The sequence below is a fragment of the Astyanax mexicanus genome, chromosome 11 (genome assembly GCF_023375975.1).
Source record: "Astyanax mexicanus isolate ESR-SI-001 chromosome 11, AstMex3_surface, whole genome shotgun sequence".
NCBI classification, from domain to species: Eukaryota; Metazoa; Chordata; class Actinopteri; order Characiformes; family Acestrorhamphidae; genus Astyanax; species Astyanax mexicanus.
Window position 1 is genome coordinate 30,521,982 of NC_064418.1, and position 26,454 is coordinate 30,548,435.

The 26,454-nt window shown below is 37.3% G+C and overlaps 1 protein-coding gene across 4 annotated transcripts in view; it reads left to right on the forward strand.

The window, feature by feature from the left end:
* Positions 1-26,454, forward strand: part of ubr3 (ubiquitin protein ligase E3 component n-recognin 3) — a 77,102-nt gene extending 50,648 nt beyond the window's left edge. For all 4 annotated transcript variants that reach the window (XM_022680368.2, XM_022680367.2, XM_022680369.2 and 1 more), the window contains 10 exons: positions 1,739-1,824; positions 8,580-8,685; positions 11,143-11,243; positions 14,822-14,946; positions 16,944-17,048; positions 19,004-19,129; positions 19,958-20,140; positions 21,107-21,316; positions 21,683-21,822; positions 23,417-26,454. In XM_022680368.2, coding sequence (XP_022536089.2) covers positions 1,739-1,824; positions 8,580-8,685; positions 11,143-11,243; positions 14,822-14,946; positions 16,944-17,048; positions 19,004-19,129; positions 19,958-20,140; positions 21,107-21,316; positions 21,683-21,822; positions 23,417-23,534 — 1,300 coding nt within the window. In that variant the 3' untranslated portion in view covers positions 23,535-26,454. The remainder of the gene's footprint in view (positions 1-1,738; positions 1,825-8,579; positions 8,686-11,142; positions 11,244-14,821; positions 14,947-16,943; positions 17,049-19,003; positions 19,130-19,957; positions 20,141-21,106; positions 21,317-21,682; positions 21,823-23,416) is intronic.

A 26,454-nucleotide genomic window follows, 5' to 3' on the forward strand; every position in this document is an offset into this window, starting at 1 on the left:
TGCACACAAAATAATATACTCAACACTAAGAACACAGATGAACTGAACTGAATTGTCCATGCCCTGCCTTAGGTGTGGCCGATATGGCCCTAAAAATAATATTTAATGGTATTTTCGCAATAACGATACTCTTGGCGATATAAATTAATGATTTTTTTTTTTCAAGAATACACTACTGCAATAAAATGAACAATTTTATTAAAATTACAATTTATGTCACACCACTACCTGAGATAAAAAATACAAGAATTTTATCAGATTTGTAACAGAAGTCAATGATCCAGAATGTCGATACTATAAAAAAATAAATAAAGTGAAAATGACGTCAGTGCGTTGGATCAGTGCCTGTTTGTCAGCATCTTCACTCTAGACTCTGACCTGTCGTAAGCAGAATTGTTACTGAAGCCCCTCCCTTTTATTCCTGCAAATAATACAGAGGCTATTAACTGGTGCGCTCGAGCCTTTCCCCTCTCTTCTCTTTCCCTCCCTCGCTCCGCTCTGCTCCAGTCTTTAGTTTGTGTCGTCTTTTTCTCGTTGGCTGAACAGCGCAGTGGAAAATTCCTCCGTCAAATGCTTGCTCCCTTATCAGTGGCAGCCAGATGGAGCTGCCCGCCTGCATTATCTATGGGAAATTGCTTCTTCTTTCTTTTTTTTTCTCCCCTCCTCCCCCAGGCTCTCTCTGCTTCTTCTCATCTGAGAAAACTGGGGGATTTGTCCCTGTCTTGCTAGCCTGTTGAGACTGACCTGCTAATGCTGATCAATGTGGCCTTTTATGCAGACTAATTACATCAGCTGGCCAAAAAGCACAATGTGATACGATCTTAATGATGACCTAATGATAGCCGTGGAACATACTCATGGTAGCACAACCACTGGTAAAGTGTATCGCATATGAAGAAAAAAATTATTAATTAATTAAATTAAGACAGTATACTGGGTATTATACTGGCTTATACAATAAAAGGATCTGAGATATTAATGACCAAACGATTAATAAATTAATAAATGTAAATAGATTTACTTTGACGTGTATATATAACACTTTTTTTTAAATGCTAATTTTAGAGTAGAATAGAATCTTCTACATTTTATCAGAAGTCAGTGTTTTAAAAAAAAAAGCTTTTATTCAAGTCAAACTGGAACATTTCTGTTTGTCTATTAATCATTTAAATTTTTACACAATGTAAATTATATTTCACAGTATAAGGCGCACCAGATTATAAAGCACACACTATCTATGAACGTCTATTTTCAGACATAATATTATAAGGCACATTTTAAGCATCACTTGTTAGGAACATTTTCAGCAGTGCTAGCCGGGGTTAGCAGCAGGCTACAGGCCGCTAATACTCACCTCTGAATGACCAAATGGTTAGCACTTAGCGGGTAATGCTAATGCTGCAGGAAAACTAATCTGGAACATCTTTATTATGCTGTACTTTAGCCGAGTGGCTTTACTGCTCCTTACAACCTGACAGATCAAATTCATACTTGGTGCTCTGAATGATAAGGGGCTGATGATTTTTGAGAAAATTAAAGGATTTTAAGTGCACCTAATAGTGTGAAAAATATGGTACTGCGAGACTGACATTTATCAAAATGTGAAACTATATAAAGGATCTATTTATCTTTTAATATGTTGATTTTTATGTTCCTCATTATGTGTAATGGATAAGATGTTTTGTAACTACATACAAATATATTCATTTACTTTCTATGTGTCTGTTCGTATTTACAGGACGAATCTGGAGTTAGAGTTGGTTCATCGTGGTGGGAATCTGTGCAGTGGAGGAGCAAGTGCTGCAGCCAAACGCTCCTGCCTCAGTGAGTCTATATACCTATATACATACACTCCCCTCTAATGACAGCATAAACATGCTGCGTCTCCTGTAGGTTCCTCTGCACCACACGGTATGATCATGATTCATTTGTCTTTTTCACAGCATGTCAACACTTTTATGCTTTGAAATACTTATGATGAGACTCTGGTAATCACTTTTTAGCAAGGTATCATAATACCCATTGATGGAATAACCTGGTCTATATTCAGTATATTCAGGTAGTCAGCTGATCTCATTCTTTTAGCACAAACTGTTGCTGAACCTAGACCCTACCAACTGCAGCAACCTGTAGATCATTTGCTTAGTTAAATCCAGGTGGTGACTTTTTTGGCCAGCCAGTGTATGTAAAAGCTATTGGAACTCTCCAGTCCAGTCAGTCAATCATGCACTCAGTTCTTGTTATAGAACCTGAATATTATAAAAAAATATAATAATAAATAAACGAATTAATAAGCTATTTTTCTTTTTTTATTTATTTATTTTTAGCTCTCAAGCCAGTCATGTGAGCGTTGTATTGATCCATGTTGCATCAACACTGTTCAAGCTGTGTGTTAAAGACTTGTAGAAAGGCCCGAGTACGGATATTGGAACTCTGCTGTCTAGGTTTTGTTCTCAGACAGCAGTACAATCAGCCAATCAGACGCCCACCTCAGCTTTGTTCAGTTGTTTAGAATGTTTGGGAAACTGTGTGGGTAAGTGCATGTGTGTGTGTGTGTGTGTGTGTGTGTGTGTGTGTATGCGAGGTCTGCTCTCCGGGCTCTCATGAAAAGTTCCGTCACTCTTGAATAGAGCTGAAGAGATTTCACACTCCACCACCACGACCATTTTCTGAGCTACATTAAGTACGTGGGCCCGGCACTGGCCAAATTTACTCAGTCGCAGTACATTAGAGATTGGTGTGCAGAGGGAAGGGGGTGGGAGACAGTGGGGGGCACTTGAAGAGAGCAGCTAGACAAAAGCAGAGTAAAAAGCAAATGGATTGATGGACTGAGAAATGGTCTAGAGAGAAAGTGAGTCATGGTAGTGACACATAGAACACAAGGCTGGTCAATTAATAGAAAATTATTCAAAACAGACATTCAGGACCGACGTAATCTTGTTTGATTGAAAGAACCTACTGGACTTTGTCAGTTATTTTTTTATTTTTTTATCTGTTTATATTTATTTATCTGTTTAATACTTGAGCCACTGTGTGTCCATGTACTCTTCCACTGAAAACATACTATTATGTTTGTAATAATGTGACGTTCATGGGAATTCTTACCCCAAACAATTTACAACTCTGTTATTTTGCCTTTTTTATTAACACTGCTCTTATTGGCTACTTTACATCACTGAGATGGCTTGCAGTAGCTATGTAGCATAATTACATTTTGTTTTTATCACTGTAACAATGTTTATATACTGTATTTTCACATTATCAATGAACTATCAATGAGGCCACTATCAATGAACGTCCATTTTCATTCAAAAGGCAAACTGGATTATAAGCACATTTTAAGAGACACTATAAGGAACTTCTTATTCAGCAGATCTCCCCACTGGGTGGTGGTGGGGGTAGCTAACTAAGTTAAGTAAAACTAAGTTAAGTAAACAAAACTAATAAAAAAAGATTTTATTTTAAAGTCAAACAGGCATAAGATGTTAATCTACACAGATTTCTCTTCTGAAAACTGTTTATTTGGGTGAGTAAAGAGCTTCCATTTATTTACAGTAAGCTTAGCGGCTAATCGCTAATGCTGCCTAACTTCCGTCCGTCAGCGCTACACTGAGGAAACCTGAGGGTTCCAGTAAACCAGGGCAATATGAGCTAGCTTGTTTTAACACTGTAAATGCGCAAGCTACAGCCTGATAGTTTTTTTTTTGGGTGAGTAAAGCCCTTTCTCTTATTTACAGTAAGATTACTACAGCCAGATTTACAGCCCCTCTAAATGGCAAAAGAGCTAGCACGGTTAGCAGGTAATGCTAATGCTTCCCCAGCTGTGCTAGCTGAGGTTAGCAGCAGGCTACAGGCCGAGAATACTCACCTCTGAATGGGAAAATAGTGGTTAGCGGCTAATGCTAATACTCCTCCATCCCCGGTCCTGGAGAACTAAACTGAAACTCCTGTATAACACTGTACTTAAGCAGAGTGGCTTTACTGCTCTTTACAACCTGACTAGTAGTTTAGAACTAGGTGTGCTTGGCAAATGTTGCTAACATACTCTATTTTTATCTGTGCAGACACATGCTGAAAATCGTCTCTTTACTGGATTTTCATTTTTTTTGGCACAAACTTGTCTTAGCAGAATGGTGGGGCAGCGATTTCACAGATTGCAGTTTGGGTTAAAAGTATAATATACCACAGTTAGTTCTGAGCCTGCAATGTGATTGGCTAAGAGGTGTTCTGAGCGCTGTTATTAGCCAGTAATGCAATGTAACTGAAGCTCTCCATGTATTACTCCGCCGCATACAGGTAACCTAGCAACGATGCAGCGCTTACAAGCCCAACAGCACAGCTACAAACAGAGCGGCAATGGAACTATTTAAACTTGCAGAGTGTTTATAACCAAACAAACGTATTTTCTCATCCTCTTTAATTCAAAAATATTTTAGTAAACAGCGAGAATGGAACAATAATACACTCGAGGCCTCGTGCCTAAGACCGCATCACAGCAGTGCCAATATTACATGTTATAGCACTCCCTCTTGTGTAATATTGCTTAAGTATAGTACTAGAAAGCAAGATATTATAGAGACAGTGGTATTTAAAAAATACATCAACAAAATAAAATTAAATAAAACAATAATACCAGTAAAAAAAAGGTATTTAAATATGTTGCATCCTTGCTAATATAAAATAATAAAAAGTATTAATTTTATACAGCTTTTTGATATATATTTTTAAGGAAAACAACTATTTGGCAGATGGGTATTTTCAAAGATGATTTTAGTGACTGTTCACAATGTTGTAATGTTGTAAAATAAACCATCCTCTATTGTTGTAAACTAAAGAAGCAGAGATCAGATCACAAATCCAGTATTCATGAAATATGCCGCCCTATCTATTATACATCCCCCCCCCCCCCCCTCTCTCTCTCTCTCGTGTCAGTTTCTGTCACTTCATTCTCATTTCCCTCAATCACATATACTTTCTCTCTCTATCTCTGTATGTCTTGAACCCACATCTATATTTGATGAATGGCATGAGCGAGAGGTGTTAAAGTGTGGAGAGTCTGGTATTAAACCCTATAAGCACAGGTGGGAGGATGAGGCAGATCAATATCAGAGAGAGTGGAATGGAGAGATCTCTATTCCAGCTGTCTGTGCTCTCCACAAACCACCAGCCACTGGATGATGGAGTGATTTTAAGGAATGGAGGTCAGAAAGATGAATGAGTTTTGTATCAGGCAGTGACGGAGAGGCTGGGATCAGAAGACGTCTGATGCATATTTCAGCAGTTTAAGAATTCAGAACGGAACATCACTGCAATATAATGGAGCATAAAGGCATAAAGTTTTCTGTAGTTTCTGCTCTGTTGGAATTTTGGTTGCAAAGATTTTGCAGTCTTGCTTGTTTGTTTGTTTTTGTTATTTATGCTTTTTTTCCCTTTCCTTTCTCATCTCAATAAATGACCAAAAGGGTTTTGATTAACTCTGAGAGCATGTTTAGACTGTTCTTCCATTGCTTGGGTGCCTGTAGATGGCAGTGTTGCTCCACTCAAGGCATTTTGCTCATTGAGAAAAGGTTGCCAGTTGCCTGCTGGTTATTTTGAGTCGGGTAATGCGCTACTGGGCGTCATGACCTCAGAAACAAGGACACGTTTAGCTGTATAATGCATTACAGAATCAAAATCCCAGTTCCAGAGTCCCAGTTGCACATTTATCTTTTCAGGGTTCCAAAGAGACCAAAAGGAAGAAACAGGAAAAAGCACACATTGGCTGAATGACAACTTTCGTTTATAATAAGACATTTTCCTTTTGACTTTTTAGTGGCAGAAGGTCACTCAAATGTTCATTTAGGTCATTAACCTTTACCTATATTGTATTGTAATATTATACAATACTGGGTGTATTTGGAGACCTACTCATTCATATGTCCTTATGAAGTCAAGGGTATTTAAAATCTTCTATCCAGTTATTGGAAGAGTAAAGGTCTTTAATGTCTAGGAAAAGCTTGCTACTAGCTTTTACTAGAGCACTGGTAAGATCAGGATAACAGTTCTACCACTGCTCTAGAGCTCAATGTGGGGGTGCTTTATACCTCTCTAGTCCTGCCTGTCTTTAGACATGATGCCAAAAAGTTAATGTATCTGCTCCAGGAAGTCTTATTCTATTGGCAGTACTCCTCTACAAGGACTGGAAAAGCTTTGTTTGCACATCCTTATCAGCAATGAGTGCAGTTTCTGAGTCAGTTTCTCTATTTTTGCTATTTATACGTAGATTTAAGTAAAATTAACATTGTTGTTTATTCTATAAACTACGGACATTTCTCCCAAATTTTAAATAAAATATTGTCATTTAGAGCATTTATTTCCGGAAAATGAGAAATGGCTGAAATAACAAAAAAATGCAAATTTCATATTCATAAATTTTAAAGAGTTTAGAAATCAATATTTTGTGGAATAACCCTGTTTTCATGCATCTTGCCATGTTCTCCTCCACCAGTCTTACACACTGCTTTTGGATAATTTTATGCCACTTTTGGTGCAAAAATGTAAGCAGTTCAACTTGGTTTGATGGCTTGTGATCATCCGTCTTCCTCTTGATTATATTCCAGAGGTTTTCAATTTGATAAAATCAAAGGATCTCATTTGACTTATTTTTAAGTTGTCTTTTTTTTTTCTTCCAGAGCTGTATATGATGTACAGAGCGTTCTACACAAATATGGATGACACAGTGTTGTTTTGCCCAATTCACCTTTTTCAAGTTACATAGTGCAGTTAGCTGCATGCTGAGCCCCTGTTGGCAACAGTTGAGACGTTAGTCTCCCATTTATTATTTTTTTTGATCAAATAATTATTAACATGATTTTGGTGCTTATTTTAAAGTGCAAATGCCATGTAGCATTGCTAGAGAGTAGCTGAATGCATTGCTTAAAAAAGGATGTCCAAGAATATTTGGATATATACTGTACCTAAACTGTATTTTTTAATACATATATTTTGCTGCTTTTCTGAGAAAACATATGGTGCCAGACAATTTGTTGTTCAGCAGCTGAGAAGAAGGTGACATAGATTGAGCTTTATTGCACTTATGTGACATTTCAAATGAACAATTTGTTTCCATTAATCAGATCTGACCAAAGTACGAGCTTCACTTTTAACAGATGAAAGATGTGCTGCAGTATATGTCTTGGCTGAGGCTATGCATTGCACTTGGGGGTCAGACTGTGGCCTTGGCACAGTCATGAAGTATGGACAGAGGTCTGTGACAGCCTTCACCGTTTTCCTAGCCCTAGGGCTAGTCTCCATTCCACATGTCATACGCTCTACAGTGATGAGTAGATCTAATGCACTGTCTCTGAGGGATCAAGTGTGGTAATTGATCTGACTGGGTTTAAATTCTGCACACGGAAAACCCTCACTGACTGTGCTGTACTCTTCTCTTAGCTGCTGCTCTTCTGCTGAATATTATCAGAGCAGATGGGTGATATGGTTGTATATTTGGGATTTTGTATATTACAGTGGTGCGTTACTGCTGAGCAGTATTGGTCTGTTTTTCTATCATTCTATAGTAATTTGTGAAGTTTTCTGCATACTTTATTGTCCTTTCACCCTGTTTTTCAATAGTCAGGACTAGGGGTGGGCGATATGGCCCTAAAATAATATCACGATATTTCAAGGTATTTCCGCGATAACGATACTCTTGGCGATATAAATTAATGATTTTTTTTTTCCAAGAATACACTACTGCAACAAAATGAAAATTTAATTTTATTATTGCATACGATTTATGTCACACCCCTACCTGAAATATAAAAAATAGAAGAATTTGATCAGATTTGTAACAGAAGTCAATTATGCAGAATGCACTATATCTCCATATAACCAGGATTAAAGTAAAATAAATTATAATGGACAGATATAATCTCTCTCTAGTAGATATATAAAAGAAAATAAGAACAGTGTGAAAAAGTAGTACCCTAATGTAATAAGTGGGGGTGCGTGATATGGCACAATATTTTTAGAGTATAATATCGTTCACGATATTCAAAAATGTTGGCGATATTATCGCGTACGATATGATATGGCACAACCCTAGTCAGGAGCTCACAGGACCAACAGAGAGCGGGCATTATTTGGGTGGTGGATCATTCTCAGCACTGTACTGGCACTGGCATAATGCTAGTGTGTTTGTGTGTGTTGCATTGGCACAAGTAAAGTAGATGAGAGACAGCAGTGCTGCTAGAGTTTTTAAACACTGTGTCCTACCTAGCTGTTCCACCTTGTAAATGTGAAGTCTGTGACCAAAGCTCAAAGGTTACTGCACAGTTTGGGTTTGTCATGCTCTAATGATTGATTTTCGTTACTGGGGCTGTTACATAAATTAGCATATTCATTTTTCAGATATTTTGTTAGGTAGAGAAATTCATTGTGGGTGATCTTGTTTTTTTTATTGTCCATAATGGTGTTGAACTTGACCAAAATTAAGAACTATATTACTATAGAATTGTTGACCATATTAATAAGCTGTAGTGTCTTTAGTGAGCGAGTGTGTATTAATCGTGTTAACACGTATTTTTTCTTCTGTGTTTCAGATCAGTTGTTCCATGTTTTGGCTATGCACATGCGTCTGTACAGCATCGATTCTGCCTACAACCCCTGGACCAGACTCACGCAGATCACCCAGAATAGAGAGCCAGAGTAAGTATGCACGCACACACACACACACACACACACACACACTCGCGCACACTCATTCCAGCTGCCTCTTTCACCTCGCACTAAATGGTGCCATCTCCTCTGAGCTCCGGCAATCTCTCTTCCAGAAACGGAGCAGCAGAAATGAAAGGCCCATATGGGGTTGCCATAGATACCAATAATTGCTGCATCTGGCAAATTACGGGGTGCTGTGCTGCTGCTTAGAAAGAGAAGGCCTTTCCCTTTAGTCGCTGAATAAAAGACTGTGTTTTTTTGTGACTCACCAAAACGTGTTATATATATTTATTTATACAGCTCTGGATAAAATTAAGAGACCACTTTAGTTTCTGATTCAGTTTATCTAATTTTACTATTTATAGGTATATGTTTGAGTAGAATGAACATTGTTGTTTTATTCTATAATATACGGACAAAATTGCTCCTAAATTACAAATAAAAATATGTCATTTAGAGCATTTATTTTCAGAAAATGAGAAATGGCTGAAATAACAAAAAAGATGCAGAGCTTTCAGACCTTAAATAATGCAAAAAAATTCAAAGTTCAAAGTTTTAGGAGTTCAGAAATCAATATTTGGTGGAATAAACCCTTTTTAAATCACAGTTTTCATGCATTTTGGCATGTTCTCCTCCACCAGTCTTACAAACTGCTTTTGGATAACTTTATGCCTTTACTCCTGGTGCAAAAATTTAAGCAGTTCATCTTGATTTGATGGTGTGTAATCATCCATTTTAGTCTTGATTATATTCCAGATGTTTTCAATTTGGTAAAATCAAAGAAACTCATATTTTTTAAGTGGTTTAATATATATCAGATCTCTAAAACAGCAACTTTACAGGAGAGAGTTAAAACTATCATCAGGGGATTTTGGAGAATTTCTATTGGTCCATTCATCAAGAAATGTTGAAATGACACGGTGTAAGGGACAGTTTGTATGTTCAAATTATGTAGTAGACTAAAAATCGATAAAAATGGGGATACTTGTTTTTCATTGGACAGCAACATTTAAAATATATAACACATACAGTCACATACATGAAATTCCATACTATTACAGACTGCATGTAAAAAGCATGGCTTTGTGTGCAGCTTTTCATCCCACAGGAGTTAAGAGGTTTGTGTGAAAGTGGCTGGGGCAATTTTTACTGTATCGACTGCACTGAGAGTGGCGTGCCCCCACTTAAAAGACACTTAACAATTTCGGATTGGATAAATGCTTCCACGTTCACCTCTCTCTCGTGCTTTCTGTTGCTCAGCACGTCCGTCTGCCCTCCTCTCACTCTCCTCCTCTTGCCTTTTCTCCCTCTCTCTGATTAGCGCAGTAAGACAGCTTTTGCACCTGTGAGAGCTCTCTTAGCGAGGCCGTATTCAGAGGGGAGGCATTCAGTGTTAAAAATACCTTGTTAGGGTTTTTAAAGGAGAGCACTGTCGTTTGCTTCCCCAGGCCGTCCCGCTGTACTACTTAAATAGCTCCTGTTAAAAGGGGTAATCTCCCATGCACTGCTTACTGGATGTGCTCCTTTCCTGCTTGAGTTATCTTGCAGGTTGAATATTGTCTGAGACATTGTGTTCGGGTTTGTATTGTAGTAAAACTGCTGTTCTAAAATGGGAATAGTTGAGTGAAATAAAATGATAAAAATACAGAGTTAAATTAGTATGGTAGCATATAGTCAAACTAAGCAGAAATTAAATGTACGATAAAATGAATGATATTATAATTGAAGTGGTTGTGCTGTAGATTAATGTGCTCTTTTTTCTGTGTCTGATCATCTGTACAGTGCTATAAAAAATATTTTGCCTCTGTTCTAATTTCCTTTTTCCTCCCATTTATCACACTAAATAGTTTTATTATTTATGACTGAGTTGATCCAAGTTGTGAGTAAGCACACAGTTTAAAGTATAATTCCATTATGTTGAAAGCAAAAAGAACTTTGTGAAATTGGAAAAAAATATATATACATTCATTAGAATCAGTTAAACCAGACACATATTAAACCCACATATTTGTCAGCCCTTCTGAATCAAATGTCAAATGTTTCCCCGAGTGATTTGAGTCTTTTAGGAAAGGGATTTAAACAAAGTTATTCAAATTTTTAAAATGTGATTTGTATCTTTAAAAAAGGCACTCATTTTGGATTGCTAATTGCTTTAACAAAAAGATGCTTGAAAATTGATTTGAATCTTTCTTTTTGATTGGTTTGAATTCCGTAACAAAAAGTTGAATCCGTTGAAAATCAATTAATCTTTTGCAAAATTGGTCTTCACATAATTACCATTATTATAAATGAGTTCAATATTTAGAATTGCAGTTGAACTAGGCCTGAGTATGAGATCATATTAAATGCACTTTTAAATGAACTTATGTATTTATTATTTATTTATTTATTTATCTATCTGTTTTGTGTTATCTGAACGTTGTCCTGTGTGTGTAATTTGCATAGGTACGGTGATGAGGATCGTCCAGAAGTGCCGATGCTGTTCAGAGATGTCCCGTCTTTACTCATCATCTTTGTGCTCACTATGCCTCAGCCTCTACGCAAAGGTACCAGCTCCATCACTCTGCTCTGTAATAGTAAAACCTGCTGATTTCTGCTCAGTTAAATACTGTAACAGCTTGGTGTTGTGTAAATCAGTCAGGGTCTTACATGCATCTCTCAGGATCTGTTCTGTAATGTGTGCTTCAGACTGACCTGACCTTGTTTATCCTTGTTTAGCATCTTGGAGTAACTGTCTCAGGACCACATACAGGATCAGGCTGTGTGGTCTGTGTGTGTGTGTGTGTGTGTGTGATGGTCCTGTATCAGCAGCTTTAACCCTGGTTCAGAGGACTGCAGTACAACACGCAGCCCTGCTCTCTTATCTGCTAGCCTCTGGGCCCTTTATCTGTGTGTGTCTGGGCATGTGTTTGTGTATACATCTCACAAAAGGGTCTCTCTCTCGTTCTGTCTGTCTCTCTCTCTTTTTCTCTCTCTACCTCTTTCTCTCTCTCTCTCTACTTCTACCTCTTTCTTTCACATTCTCTCCCTCTTTCTCTCCCTCTCTCACTCCCTTTTTCTCTCTCTCAATCGTTCTCTCTTTCGTCCACTCATTCTTTCTCTCTCTCACGTTCACTCGTTCTCTCTTTCACCCTTTCTGTCTCGCTCACTTGTTTCTTTCTCTCTCTCACGCATTATCTCTCGTTCTCTGTTTCACTCATTCTGTCTCATTCACTTGTTTCTTCCTCTCACTCATTATCTCTCATTCACTTGTTCTCTCTTTCACTCATTCTGTCTCGTTCACTTGTTTCTTTCTCTCTCTCACTGATTATCTCTCGTTCTCTCATTCACTCATTCTGTCTCGTTCACTTGTTTCTTTCTCTCTCTCACTCGTTCTCTCTTGTTCACTTGTTCTCTCTTGCTCACTTGTTCTCTTTCATTCATTCTCACACTCTCACTTATGTTCACTTTCCTGTTTACTCTCTTATTCTCTCTCACATTCATTTTCTTGTTCCCTTTCTCTCTCTTGCACATTCTCTCCTGTCCACATGTTCTCTTTCTCGTTCACTCTGTCTCTCACATTCTCTCTCGTGTTCACTTGCATGTTTACTCTCTTGTTTTCTCTCACAGTAACTAAATTTTTCTCTATCATTCTTATTCTGTCTCGCATTCACTTTCTTGTTTTCTTATTCTGTCTCGCATTCACTTTCTTGTTTTCTCACGTGCATTCTCACATTTACTTTCTTGTTCTCTCTCTCGTACACATTCTCTCTCACATGTTCTCTCCTGCGTTTACTGTGTCTCTCTCGTATGCACCCTCTCGCTCTCTCTCTCTGTATTGTGCCATCTCCCTTTCTTACTCTGAGCTTTCACTCTTTCTCCAGCTCTCTGTTTCTTCTGCTCTCTCCCATCCTTGTGCTTTCTCACCATTTTCTTACTCCTTGCTCTCACACACTTTCTCTTGTGCTCTTTGTGCTCTGCTCACTTACTTTAATTCTCTCTCTCATTTTTTGCACTGTAGATTCCAATAGGGTAATTTCACCCAGATTTTCTTTTACTCTTATGTTCTCCCACTATTTTAATCACCTTCTTACTTTCTGTCTCTCTTTTTTTTTGGTCCATCTTGCAGCAGAGTAGGGTTGCGGAAGGGCTGCTTATGTCACACAAGTCTGATAATGTTGGAAACTTGCTCATATTCAGATTAGCACAGAAAAATACATAAGTTCATTCTTCTTAGGGTTCTCAACTGTTGGCCTGTACTACAGTATATTTGAACAGACAGGCCTGATGTCACATGTCTTAGAATCATAACATGATAAAACACACAGTAGCAGAGCTGTTCTGTCTTATCTTATCTACAGGTCCCCCTGTGTGTGTGTGTGTGGTTCCAAATTTGTGTTTCAATGAAGTGACCAGACCTATGATAAGCTGTTTAAAAGAACTGGTCTTTACAGTTCAGGGTGGACAGTTGTGTAGTATAATACACATACATGAGTGACTGTCTGCAGGATAAAGCTTTCTGGAGCTGTGGAGTAAAATATATGTCTTTTCTTTCTTCTTTTCTTTTCACAAAAGCATGCCTTCAGTGTGATTCCTCTATTTTGAACAGAAAGAGCAGTGTTTTCAGAGCTTTATTTGAAGAGATCCTGCTTTTTTTTTCTTTCCCTCCTAAGTGCTTTTCTGCTCATCTGAGTGTGAAGTCGCGTTCGTTCTAAAAGCACTCTGACACACCTGCCTTTTACCCTGCCTGCCAATGAGCTTCAATCACTGGCCAAATGAAAATGACCAAAACAGCAGAGACGTTTATGAGAGGAAATGAAAGTAATGTGCCTTTTGCTGCAGCACAGGCCAGCAACTAAAACAGCTTTTTAAAAGCTCCAGTGTGAAGCAGTTGTTCCCCCTCACATCCCCCTCCCCCTTCCTCGCCGTCTGTCCTTCAGGCCTCGCTCAGGGGAACAGTACTCAATGTGTTCAAAGTCACTCTAGATACGTGTCAATCCAGCATTGATCAACACCAGAACAAACATCATTACCGCGCTCGTCGGGTGATTGCGGAATTGATTTTAACACATCACAATGAGAGATGAGTGTGAATGAAGTCTTTTAGTAAAGCTACAGAGGTGAACAAATGGGTCAAGACATTACTGTGTAAAGGCACACACACACACACACACTCACACACACACACACCCACACACACACATATCTGTGTGTAAGCTGTCAGCATGATCTTCTGGAGAATGGGATAGTAATAGAGTCTCATTGTGCTCGTGTCACACTCCTTGAGACACCCAGAAGCAACAGCAGCACAAATTAAATCCATGTTCCACAAACAAATACACATCATAACACAGTCTAATTGACCTACACACCTACAGCCCCAAATCAGAACAAGCTGGAACAGTTGTTTCGTTACAGACAATATGAATTCAATAGGGGTGTCACGATTTCGATATTTTATTGAAATCGATCAAAATTATGTCATGGTCTCAAGCCTCGAAGTCAAAAAGAGGATCGACGATCCCTCCCTCTTGTTGCGCAGCACACTACGCAAATGGCGCAGCACACTGTAGCCGACGCCGCGGACATTGTGACTGCTCAAAGAGCAGCCCTTTCTCCAGAGAATGTGGACATCCTCATCTTCTTAAAGAAAAACGTAAAGAAAATATAAAAATAACAGTTGTTTTGTCTAGCCTCAAATATGTTAATAGTTTTGGTACATTAAGGAGCATCTTTCTCTTAGATAAAGTTAGTAATATATCTTTGTTAAAGAAAAAAAATACTTAATTCTTATTTTTCATGTTTAACTGTTATAGTAGGATAGAGTTCAGTTTGTTAAGGCTCTAATTGTTCTATTATTTTGTACATGACTGTATTTTTTTAGTATTTATTATATGTTGCACATTGCTGTTTTAATAGTGCACACTGCTGCTACCAAAAAAGCCACTAGATGGCATTACATATATATCTTAATTAAATTATTTAAATTTGACCTTTAGTGCCTAATGTGGTGTATTACATGTCGCTTGTATCACTTTGCATCACTTATATCAAGCCCACCTTTTGAAATAAGATATGTAAATTTGATGAATCAAACCAGAGTAAAGTTTGTTTTTTCCTGTGTGTTTTTTTTTTTTTGTTGCAGAACATTTTACATGTATAGTGAAGGTGCTCTACACTCTGCAGTACACTCAGGCCCTGGCAGCCTTATCAGTCAAATTTAGCCCTGAGGAGAGACTAGCCTGGAGCAACACTGGGGCAGCCAAGAAGGTACGGCCAATCAGATCATGCACTTCCCTTCCAGGCATAAGCATGTACTCCTGGGTTTTTTTTTTTTTTTTTTATCAGATGATTGGATAACAGAAGAGTGATTGATTGAAACAAGCCAACTTTCATTGGATAAAAATAAACAACTTAAATAAATAGGTCCAAGTTTTCCTGCCATAGTATATTATATTTCTTTTTGATTTAACATAAAAAAATCAACTTTAATATCAAATAATATGCTTTTTGATTTATAAAAAATAGACTAAATAAATAATTATTTTATTAAATGATCATTTTTAATAGTTTTTGCAATATCACATCAGCATACAGTCCAGTATTTAAAGGCATCTTTCCACATATCGCTTATTTAGACAGGATGAGTGAATGAGAGGCGAGCAGCATTTGTTTTTAAGCAGTTACAGCTCTAAATGCAGCGCGTCTATCATCATTATGGAAGCACATCATTATCTGTAAGGATTGGTACGTTAGCTTTCCACTCTATTAAATCACAGTTGAAGAAGGGGGGTGGAATATAAATGGACAAACACAAATGTGTGGAGTTTCTGATTGTCCTTCAGGCTCGTTTAATTCTCCATTATCCAGATACGCCTCCCCTCTGCCTACTCTCTCGTCATTAAGGAAGAAGCTGTCTTTTCTCACCCCAAAATCAGTCTGCTTTGATAAAGATTCTCGATGCATTTAAAGTTAATATTTGTTTGAGGGTTTATAATTGTGGCCACAGTAAACAAAATCTCATTAAATGGCAACAGGATTTTAACATGTAAAATGCTTGCTTGAGCATGCTAGCTCTGTATGAGGTGATAGCACCTCATAAAAAGAGACATTAACACATCACAAAGAATGAAGAAAAACACAGAGGCTTAGTCTGAAATATAGTATATAAAGTATATAAGTATATAAAATCATGATCATAAATAGTGTTAGTATATTTGTAATAGGACAGTATTAACATTTATTTGTATGTTGATTCCTGAAATCTAGAGTCACTCTTTCATAATTCCAGCCCCATGAATCCTGGCATTGTGATCTTGTTGCTGAATCTAAACCTGACCAACTGCAGCAACCCCAGATCATTTGCCTAGCTAAATCCAGGTGGAGACTTTTTTTTGGCCAGGCAGTGTATGCCAGATGTTGATATTGACTCAGTAGGCTACTCAAATGTCTTCATTTTAGCTGTAAATATTAAGAGTTCAGATTTTTTTTTTTAATGAATTTGTCCCTGAATGTTTGCTATTAGTCGCAAGTCGTGTTTTTGTTTTGTGTATTTGTTACTTTTTTCGTAACTTTTCATGGCAGTAAAAAGAGTCTTTCAGGTAATTTTGGAGAAATTCTATCGGTCCATTTAAAATCCATTGAATATTTGAGACAGTGTAAGAGACTACTAAAAACTGACAAAAATTTCAGATTTTTTTATTTTTTATTTATTGGTTAGCAACAATATTTGTTGGAGTGAAAGGCCAAAAAATATTGAAAGAAGTGTGGATGGGCCTTAGAATAGAGGGTGAGAAAGAGCGGCATAAACCTGAGGCCTAATAAATCGGACAGAAAGCAAGAAGTAAGCGTGATAAGAGTGTCCCATTTAATTTCCTCATGCAGTCAGCATGACAAATGCAAGCTCCTATAAAATATCACACAAATCTAGACAGCTTTACCTACACCTATTCAATACGGCCACATCACTTATCAGCACAGAAAGCTCAAAAGAGAGGTCTTCACCGCTCTCTGCCTGAGTTAGGATTCAGTGCATTGCTGGGTATGAACATTTCTAAAGTATTGAACCACAGGTTTACTTTTATTGATTTGCTTGTCCATCCATGAAGGTATTTGCTTGTACACGTTTATCTTTTCTCTCTCCATGAGTTCAATATTTCATTCAATTTACTGACTGATGCATTTGCATCAATATGCATGAATATGTCTATTGACTGGCTGACCGGGAGTGTGTCACATTAACCTTTTCTGCTTCTTTACACACACAGAACATGCCAAACTCTGAGAAATCGTGGGAGACACTCCTGAGCCATGTAATTAGTGAGCTGACAAAGGCCAAGTGCACGTATGAGAGCAGATCTGAGGAGAGCATGGTAAGAGCACCCTGATGCTTCACGACCTACATTAGTGTAACCCTGCACACTAATGAAGTGATCCTCATGATTCACGTGTATGACGCATGAAATAGAAAATATATCACTCAGTTCTCTGAATGTTTTTGTCCTGGTGGATGAGTGTTCATGGCTAGCATTAAGGATTAGATTAGAAATCCATTTATCAATTAAAAGATAATGGAGAGCTGAAGCTGTATGCAGGGCAGGGTATGTAGGGCTTCAAATGCCTTCCCAGTATTTGTGTGTTGCATATATTAAAAAAATAGCTTTTTTTACTCGTTTTATCAATTGTAGATTTGTACACATCTTAGCAAGTGAAGTTTTCTCATTTTAAGTGAATAAACCAAATTTTCTTCTCTGATCAGACAAAGCTAAGTAAGTCCTACTAAGCATTTTGTTTGACTTCTTTGCTTATTTAAGGAATAATTAATCTGTCTTACTTTTAACCTTACTTTAAGTAATTTGAGTTCAAAATAAGCGATTTTCTCTGATTTTTTTTCTTGATTTAAGTCTTATTTCACTAATTTTGAGACTTTTATAAGAAATCTTACGAAGAAAAAATTGGTTACCCCATTGGCAGATGTTTTGCTTAATATAAGCATGTATGCCTTAATTTAAATATATTTTGTCTTGTTTTTTGGAGTGTAATGAGCAAACCTCGTGAGCCAGTGTGTCAGTGTTTCTACAGCATTCATACAAAATAACATAAAATACTTAAAAAAAAAAAAAAAAAAAAAAAAAGGGAAGATCTTAATTTTTTTATTGCGTCTTAACCTCAAACACCTAATTTAATACATATGTAGTGAAATATGTTTCCCTTATCATGCTAGAACCTTTGAACCACTTTCTGTTCTGTCTGGACATATAAAACCAAATGTATGCCACAAATAGCCAAATATGTGCTGAAGTGGTAATAAAAGCCAACAACCAGCCAACCAACCAACCAGCATTCATACAGTACATTTCTGTATTCATAGAAAAAACAACATCACATTGCCCTGTTGTTTTGTTGTTACACAATACACATTCAATGTCTCTAAATGATCAACATTTAATATTTTAGAAATTCAGAAAATCAGTGCACTTATGTACGATTTAGTTTTAATATACAGCTCTGGAAAAAATAAGAGACCACTTAAAAATGATTAGTTTCTTTGAATTTACCAAATTGAAAACAATGTAATCAGGAGAAAGATGGATGATCACAGCCATCAAACCAAGCTGAACTGCTGGAAGTTTTGCACCAGGAGTGGCATAAAGTTATCCAAAATCAGTGTGTAAGACTGGTGGAGGACAACATTCCACTCCACAATGCATTAAAATTTGTCATTAAAAACCAGGGTTATTCCACCAAATATTGATTTCTGAACTCTTAAAACTTCATGAATATAAACTTGTTTTCTTTGCATTATTTGAGATTTGAAAAATTTTGTTATTTCTGCTATTTCTCATTTTCAGCAAATAAAAAAAATGTTGTCTGTAGTTTATAGAATAAAACAACAATGTTTATTTTACTCGAACATATACCTATAAATAGCAAAATCAGAGAAACTGATTCAAAAACTGGTCTCTTAATTTTTTCCAGAGCTGTATGTATCAAGATGTTAAGTGTAGATATAACTCTATAAATTGTATGGTGCTGCTTGGAAAGAGGGTCTCAGAAGCAGAAAGGCTATATGAACAGCCATGCCCTTGTTTTTGCAAGGGCGAGTGTGTCAGTTGGGTTTTGAGGCTATTTTAGCTCTACGCCTCATTCTGTCATTCACCCCCCTCTCTCTGATGAATAACACCATGGCTACTGGAGCTCAGTTTAAGAGATTCCGCTCCCTCCAACTACCGTATCCATCATCGCTTTATCAACAGGTCATTAATGATTATTGATGAGGTGTGACTTTATTCCCTCTCCCCATCTCTCTCTCCTTCTTTCTGTGTAGCTGAGTTCCAGTGTGTGGTCTCCTCAGTCTATAGAGTTTACCCTGCAGCAGTTCTGTCTACCCTTCCTTCGCCTCTCCTGCCTGCTGCAGCACCATCTCTATGGGGACAACCTGCCTGGCTGCCCGGTATGAACACATGTACACATACACACATCATGCACACAACATGCACACACTCACTGTAGGATTTTATTTTTCTTGCTTGTATGTGTGTACTTTGGAATCCTTTCCCAATAGCAGATAGAATTTTACATGTGGAATGATCATATACATTGGCTTTAAATCATTTTATGTTTGGATATTTAGAACATCATTAAGAGATTTCATTGCATTATGCCTTTAATCACAGTTTTGTATAAACTACAGTTCAGTGGGTTAATTATTTTTTATTTTTTTTTGAGTGAGGTCACACAGATGTATTATTTAAGCAATTGCCAATAACTATTAATAATGACACACTGGGATATTAAATAAATTAACAAAGCTATGAATAGCCGGATTGTTTATTGTAAACAAGGCAAATTTTAATTATATATTATATTATATTATATGAAAAATGCCCAAATACTACATGTGTGATGCCTGTGCAAGTCCTGGCCATTTGTGCCCAAGTAGAAATTAATATTTGGTGTAATCAAAGTTTTCATGCATCTTGGCATGATCTCCTCCACCAGTCTTACACACTGCTTTTGGATAACTTTATACCACTCCTGGTGCAAAAATTCAAGCAGTTCAGATTGGTTTAATTGTTTGTGATCATCTATCTTCCTCTTAATTATATTCCAGAGCTTTTCAATTTGATATGATCAAAGAAAAGGCTGTTGCTGCTGAATGCAATTGAATTCTAGCAGCAATGCTACAAAATCAGTCCCTTGATTATAGAAGAAATTATGAATGTGACAATAAAACAGTTCCACACAGTGTCTCTCCGTCTCACTCTCTGTGTGTTTGCAGTTGGAGGAGGAGTTCTCGCTGCTGATAAGCTGTTTGGGTTTGCTGCCTGGTCCGACACAGTCCAGCAGCTCCATGAGCAGCAGCGCGGCGTGTCTGGAATGGAACGTCGGCGCGTTTGAGCTGCTCTCCCAGTGGTGCTCCGAGCTCATCAGCCTGGCAGGCACTCCCTCACAGCAGGCTATGGTATGATCAACACTATTACCTATAACCTGCGCATACACACACACACAAGCACCTCACAGATAGCCTGTTTAGCTCAATTCTCAAAACTCTAATCTTTTTGTATTGTGCGTGGATGCTTTTAGTATATGTAATGTAAATTATTTAAATCTGTATATAAATCTATATATTAGAGCTGCAGCTATCGATTATTTTAGTAATTGAGTACTCTACTGGAAAATCGTGTCGATTAATCGAGTAATCGGATAAAACATATTTGCTTGCTGGAAAACATAATTAAAAATACACAAGAAGAACACAAAAAAAACACAAAAAAGACGTAAATACCACAAGTAATATTTAATCATTCATAATTTAATAAATTAAGTTAAATTATTTAAACTTAGAATCACAAATATAGAGCATTAACCTAAAAAACCTGTGGAATAACTGTGACAACAAAAGTATTCAAAATGTTGTTTTTCTTTTTTGTTTATTTATATATAACACTACTTAGATCTAATTAATTTTATGATATCACTAAGACTAAATGGCAATACAGTAACGTTAGCTCAGCTAACTTAAACATATATGTATTTATAAACTCCACAGCGCTGTGTTTATTAAGTCGAAAGCGTGTCTCCGTTGTAATAAACTAACACTCCACAGCACTGTCGTTATGTTAATATGGTACATTAATGTTAATCTAATTGATTTGTTATAAGTTAAATGTACCCCGCTCCAAAAACCTCCGCCTCCTCCTCCTGCTTCCTGTTTGTGGGTGACATAACGTTAAAAGAGCTTTTTCACATTAAAAGTCCGCACTAAATTCCATGCTCTGCGTTTTAAAATTAATTAAATGGTTCCTCGAGGCACAGAAACTTATTCAATCAATATTTTTAATCAAATAACTCAAATTACTCGAGTAATAATTTCACCCCTAATATATGTTTATTTGTGTTCTTTTCCTTTTCTTTTTTTTTTTTACAGACTCTGTTGGTGCAGGACCCTCAGTGGACCGCTCCTCATCTGTTGCAGCTTCCAGACAACTATAACACCATCTTCCAGTACTACCACAGGAAGTCCTGCTCCGTCTGCAATAAAACACCCAAGGACCCAGCGCTGTGCCTGGTGTGCGGGGCTTTCGTCTGCCTCAAGGGTCTCTGCTGCAAACAGCAGGGTATCTGCGAGTGTGTACTGGTGAGTTGGACTTCTCCCTGGACTTGCTCACACACACACAAAGCTGGGTTGCATCAGCAGGTTTCATTTCTTTAGAGGCTAAACATCTGAAGGTCTGTTGCCTGTTGAGATTGCCTTACTTATTGTGACCACCAAACCGTGTAAGCTTGTATTTTGCTGTGTGTTGTTTTGAATTGCACTTTACCAGAAACGAGTGATCCGAGCATTTATTGGTCTTGGATGAATTTGTAAACAATGAAATTACAGCTGAATTACTAGAGAATGACCCCGGCTTGCTGATGGGTGAAAGCCAAGATGTGAAAGTTTATCCAAACAGAAGTTAGTGAGTCTATTAAAAAAAGTGCTGAATATTTTCTGCTTCTGCAGCATTCTCAGCACTGTGGAGCTGCCACTGGAATATTCCTCCTGATAAACGCCTCAGTCATCATCATCATCCGGGGACATCGTTTCTGTCTGTGGGGTTCTGTTTATCTGGATGCTCATGGAGAGGAGGACCGAGATTTACGGTATGTAGAACTTGAAAGTTGAAGTGTTTTCTCACCTACTCTCTATGTCTAAATGTATCTGGTAGGGGTGGGCGATATGACCCTGAAATAATATTACGTGGTACTAAAGATACGCTAACGATACTCTTGGCAATTTGACAAAACACTGAATTACAAAAATTATTTCAAGAATACACTATTGCAACAAAATGAAAATTTTATTTTGATATTATATTTTTAATTTTGATACTAAACTTTTTTTTTTTTTTTATAAACAAACCCACTCGATGATATCACACTCTGACTTCAAAAAGTTTTCTGGTTAGGAAGGGCTCTACTCTCAGACAGCTCAAAGCTCACAAAATTAACTATCAATTTCTTAAAATTATCATATTCTAACTAGAAATGAAGAATAAACAACATTTGTTCATCTTTTATGGTTGTTTTCCTTTTCCTTTTATTATTATTAAAACAAATTCAAGTTGGATCTTCTATTATTTCATTCATTAAGGCAGGTATTGTATTGAAAATCATACTAATCTGTCACACATGAATGTTTTTATACCTTATATAAAAACATGAACGTTTTTATACCTTATACCTTATACACACACGGGTTGGAAAATGAAACTGAAACACCTGTCATTTTGTGTGGGAGGTTTTATGGCTGAATTGGAGCTGCCTCGTGGTCAATCTTCATTAATTTCACATTATTGCACCAGTAAGAGCAGAGTGTGAAGGTTCAGTTAGCAGGGTAAGAGCACAGTTCTGCTTAAAATATTGCAATGCACACAACATTATGGGTGACATACCAGAGTTCAAAAGAGAACAAATTGTTGGTGCACATCTTGCTGGCGCATCTGTGTCCAAGACAGCAAGTCTTTTTGATATATCAAGAGCCACGGTATCCAGGGTAATGTCAGCATACCACCAAAAAGGGCCAACCACATCCAACAGGATTAACTGTGGACGCAAGAGGAAGCTGTCTGAAAGGGATGTTCGGGTGCTAACCCGGATTGTATCCAAAAAACATAAAACCACGGCTGCCCAAATCACGGCAAAATTCAATGTGCACCTCAACTCTCCTGTTTCCACGAGAACTGTAAATTATTGTGGTCTAAAACCAGGTGTTTCAGTTTCATTGTCTAACCCCTATATGTATTAAATATGGTATATTGAAGCAATAATACACAAGAGGGAGTGCTATAAGCTAGCAGTGCAAGCTCGAGTGTATTATTGCAATTATACCACAGTTCCACTATCACTGTTTACGGAAAGATTTTGAGTTAAAGAGGACGAGAAAATAGAATCTGTTGGGTTATAAAAACTCTGCGAGTTAAAATAGTTCCATTACTGCTCTCCTTTTAGCTGTGTTGTTTGGCTTGTAAGCGCTGCATCGTTTCTAGTTTACCTGTATGTGGCGGAGTAATACATGAAAGTTAAACCAGTCAGAGAACACTTTGCTTGAACACCCATGTGCGTTATTTGGTCATTGCGTTGTCAAATTAAATTAAATTAAATAGAATAAATGCTAAAAGTCTAGTGCGTCCAGGAACTCGGAGTATAACAGGAGTGTCCGGTGTGTATAAATGTTGTTGATTCTGTTTGTCTGCAGTCGGGGGAAGCCCCTGTTCCTGTGTGAGGAGAGGTATCGAGTGCTGGAGCAGCAGTGGGTGTCTCACACCTTCGACCACATCAACAAGCGCTGGGGTCCCCACTACAACGGACTTTAACACCACACACCCGGAACAGACCTGGAGGAGCCAGATCCCACTGGGCACGAGTGCCACCCCCCTGTATCTCCTTTTGATAAATGCTATCATGTAATATAAAAGAAACAGGCCGTGAGTGGATTGCTGCTACAGCCTTGGTTATGTGAAGTTTAGTGTACAATCATGCCTAACGACTAACAGTGTGTGTGCGTGCGTGTGGTTTTAAAGTGGTTTTCAGTTTGGATTTGACAGTGGAGCAGATAAAGGGAGGGGGTGGGGATTGTTTTGTTTGTTTTTTTGTTTTTTTGGGACAGGCTCACAGTGAAAGCACAGATTAGCCCATTGCTGAGTGCATTTGAGTAAGTGATTATTTAAAGCATGAGTTACTTGGTTGCACCTCTCAAAAAACACTCCTGTGTAGGAAAAGTTCAGCAAGATGAACATGTGATCAGTATCGGAACTCTTGACCAAAATCTGGCCGGTTTTTAGAGATCTTCTTCTACTTTTTTCAGAGGTTCAGTGGTCAACACAGACAAGAGTAGCGTTTAGTGTACAATCTAAACCGGATGGAGGAACTGAACTGGCTAAGAAGAGCATATCAACCATGAGCTATTATCAACCACGATTATCAAACACAATCATTACCCCATGATTAGTGCAATGCGTAATAATGTTTGTCATTCTAGGTGATTCGTCACATATCTCGCTTCATTCTCAGCTCGCATCTTCAAGTGCTGGTATGGGATAAAAGTGTCATTAATAAGCGTAACTGAAAAGATCAGCACTGAATGAACGGTAGAACTACAATTTTCTGCCATCGCTTTGGGAAACTGGCCATGGATTGGCTATAACGTGAAATGGATTAAATTATGTGTTTTAGAAGGTAAAAGAAAAAAAAAATAATGGATTCATCATCAGATTGTAGTAAAGATAAGATGAGACTTATCTCTGGCTCAAGGTCTAGTTGCAACCAACCTCAGGAATTTCTTTTTTTTTTTTTTCTTCTTTTTTTTGCTGTAGTTAGAGAGAAATTTTTAATATTCAAATAAATGCTGCTATTCTTTGTTGAGAGATAATTATAACATTTTGTAAAAAGTTATTTTTATGATTTTCTTATTTTTTTCAAAGATTAGAAGACTCTGTGTTCATGACAGCTGACAGGTTTGCTGAGGATTATTATTATTATATATAAATATATATATATATAATTATTTTTTTCAAAATGAAGTTGCAGGAGACACGGACACTTTCCCGCAAACCTTTTTTTTTTCTTTTTCTCTTTGGAATCTCTCTTTGGACATGCTACAGGTTGAACACCCAGTTAGGTTTTCCTGTCTAAATTGAAAATGAATAAAAATGAATTCTGCCAGGAAAATGCAATTCATGATAACATGAGTAAATATTGGATATATATGAGGTTACAGGGTTTCCTTAGTGAATCTAAGTGAACCCTACACTTTTAGCATGAAATTGGACCACCCTTACATCAGCAGAGAGGGTCAATTTCCAAGCATTTTAACTTCAGGTGATGGTGACCTCCACAGCATCCCCAATACAGTCCAAATTGGTATCTCAGTCGAATGCATCAACAGCATTTTTAGCGTTTATAGGTTCTTAGATTTTGTACGTAGAAAGACGCAGTAGTGCTGTTCTTTTAGCTGAGTAGTAGCCACGGGAATAAAATTCACTGGTTAAAATAATTTAATTTCTCTTTTCTTTCCTATAGCTTTGACGTTTCCCAGATCAGCAGTTCTTCATAAATCCTAAATTAAATTTTCAACTTGGTTGACAGTCGTGCCGCCTCTGTTTCAATGCCTTGGTCAGTTTAAACACTGGACAAACCGAGTGCATTGTTTTAAGCTTTAGATTTTCTGGGAGAAAACGCACACTTAATAATAATAAAAACAAAACTAGTGAGCACTTGGAATGGGTGATCATATGTTGGATCTTTGAGGCCGTGTCTATAATGATTTCAATTGGGTATCGTACTTAAATTCCATAAAGGATTTAAGAATGCAATTCAAGTTTCAAAACAAAAATAATACTTGTTTTGTTTAAAACACATGGGGTCTTGTTGTTATTTGTTTTTGTTTTGTTTTTGTTTTTTTGATACCTTATAAAGCACTTGGTATATTTTACTTTGTTAATTATTATTATTGTTGTTTACCTGTTGGTGTTCCCCTCTCTGTCGCTTTTCTGTCTTTTTTTTTTTTTTTTTTTCTCAGAGAATCTAAATGTTATCCCTAAATTTGTGATGCCATCACTTCGTGATTCAGAATAGAATCAGGAAGTTTAGGATTTAAATCAGTTTTGTTCACATCTGGAGACGAGCACTAAAATGTATGTTTTTGGTTTTGCAAATCTACATGAGTTGTAGGGTTTTTGAAAATTGCAAAACTGAAGAGATGAAATTCACAAAGCACTCTCTTAAAGCCAAATTTCTAGTTTTTTTTTCACAACTTTGAATGCATTTCTCTCTTTTAGCCATCCAATGCTATAAAGTGATTTTTTTTATACACAAGACCCATTCACGTTTTTTTGACTTATTCATGTTATTCATGCTGTTTTCACTCAATGCTGGAGGGAAATGCTCTCGGCGTGTACACTCCCTGCTCTTTTCTGTCTTTTATTTTTGTCGTGAGTTCTTGCATGCTGCTGTTTTGTTTCTTTTCCTTCTTTTTCCACTTTCTTTCTTTTGCTCTTTCTCAGCCCAGTCGTTGTATAGACAGCCAGTTCTGTGGAGAGTTAAAGGGTTGTACGTTGGGGTTGGAAGCTGCAACTTGTCCTTGGTGTGTTGTGAGATGAGTGTGTGACAGAGAGGCAGAAATACAGTACATTACTGTAGGTGCTGATTCAAACTTTCTGATCTCTAATCGGAAAGGGTGACAGACATTTAAATGCAAAATGTAACATATGTGAATAAAATATAAAGATGCTCTGA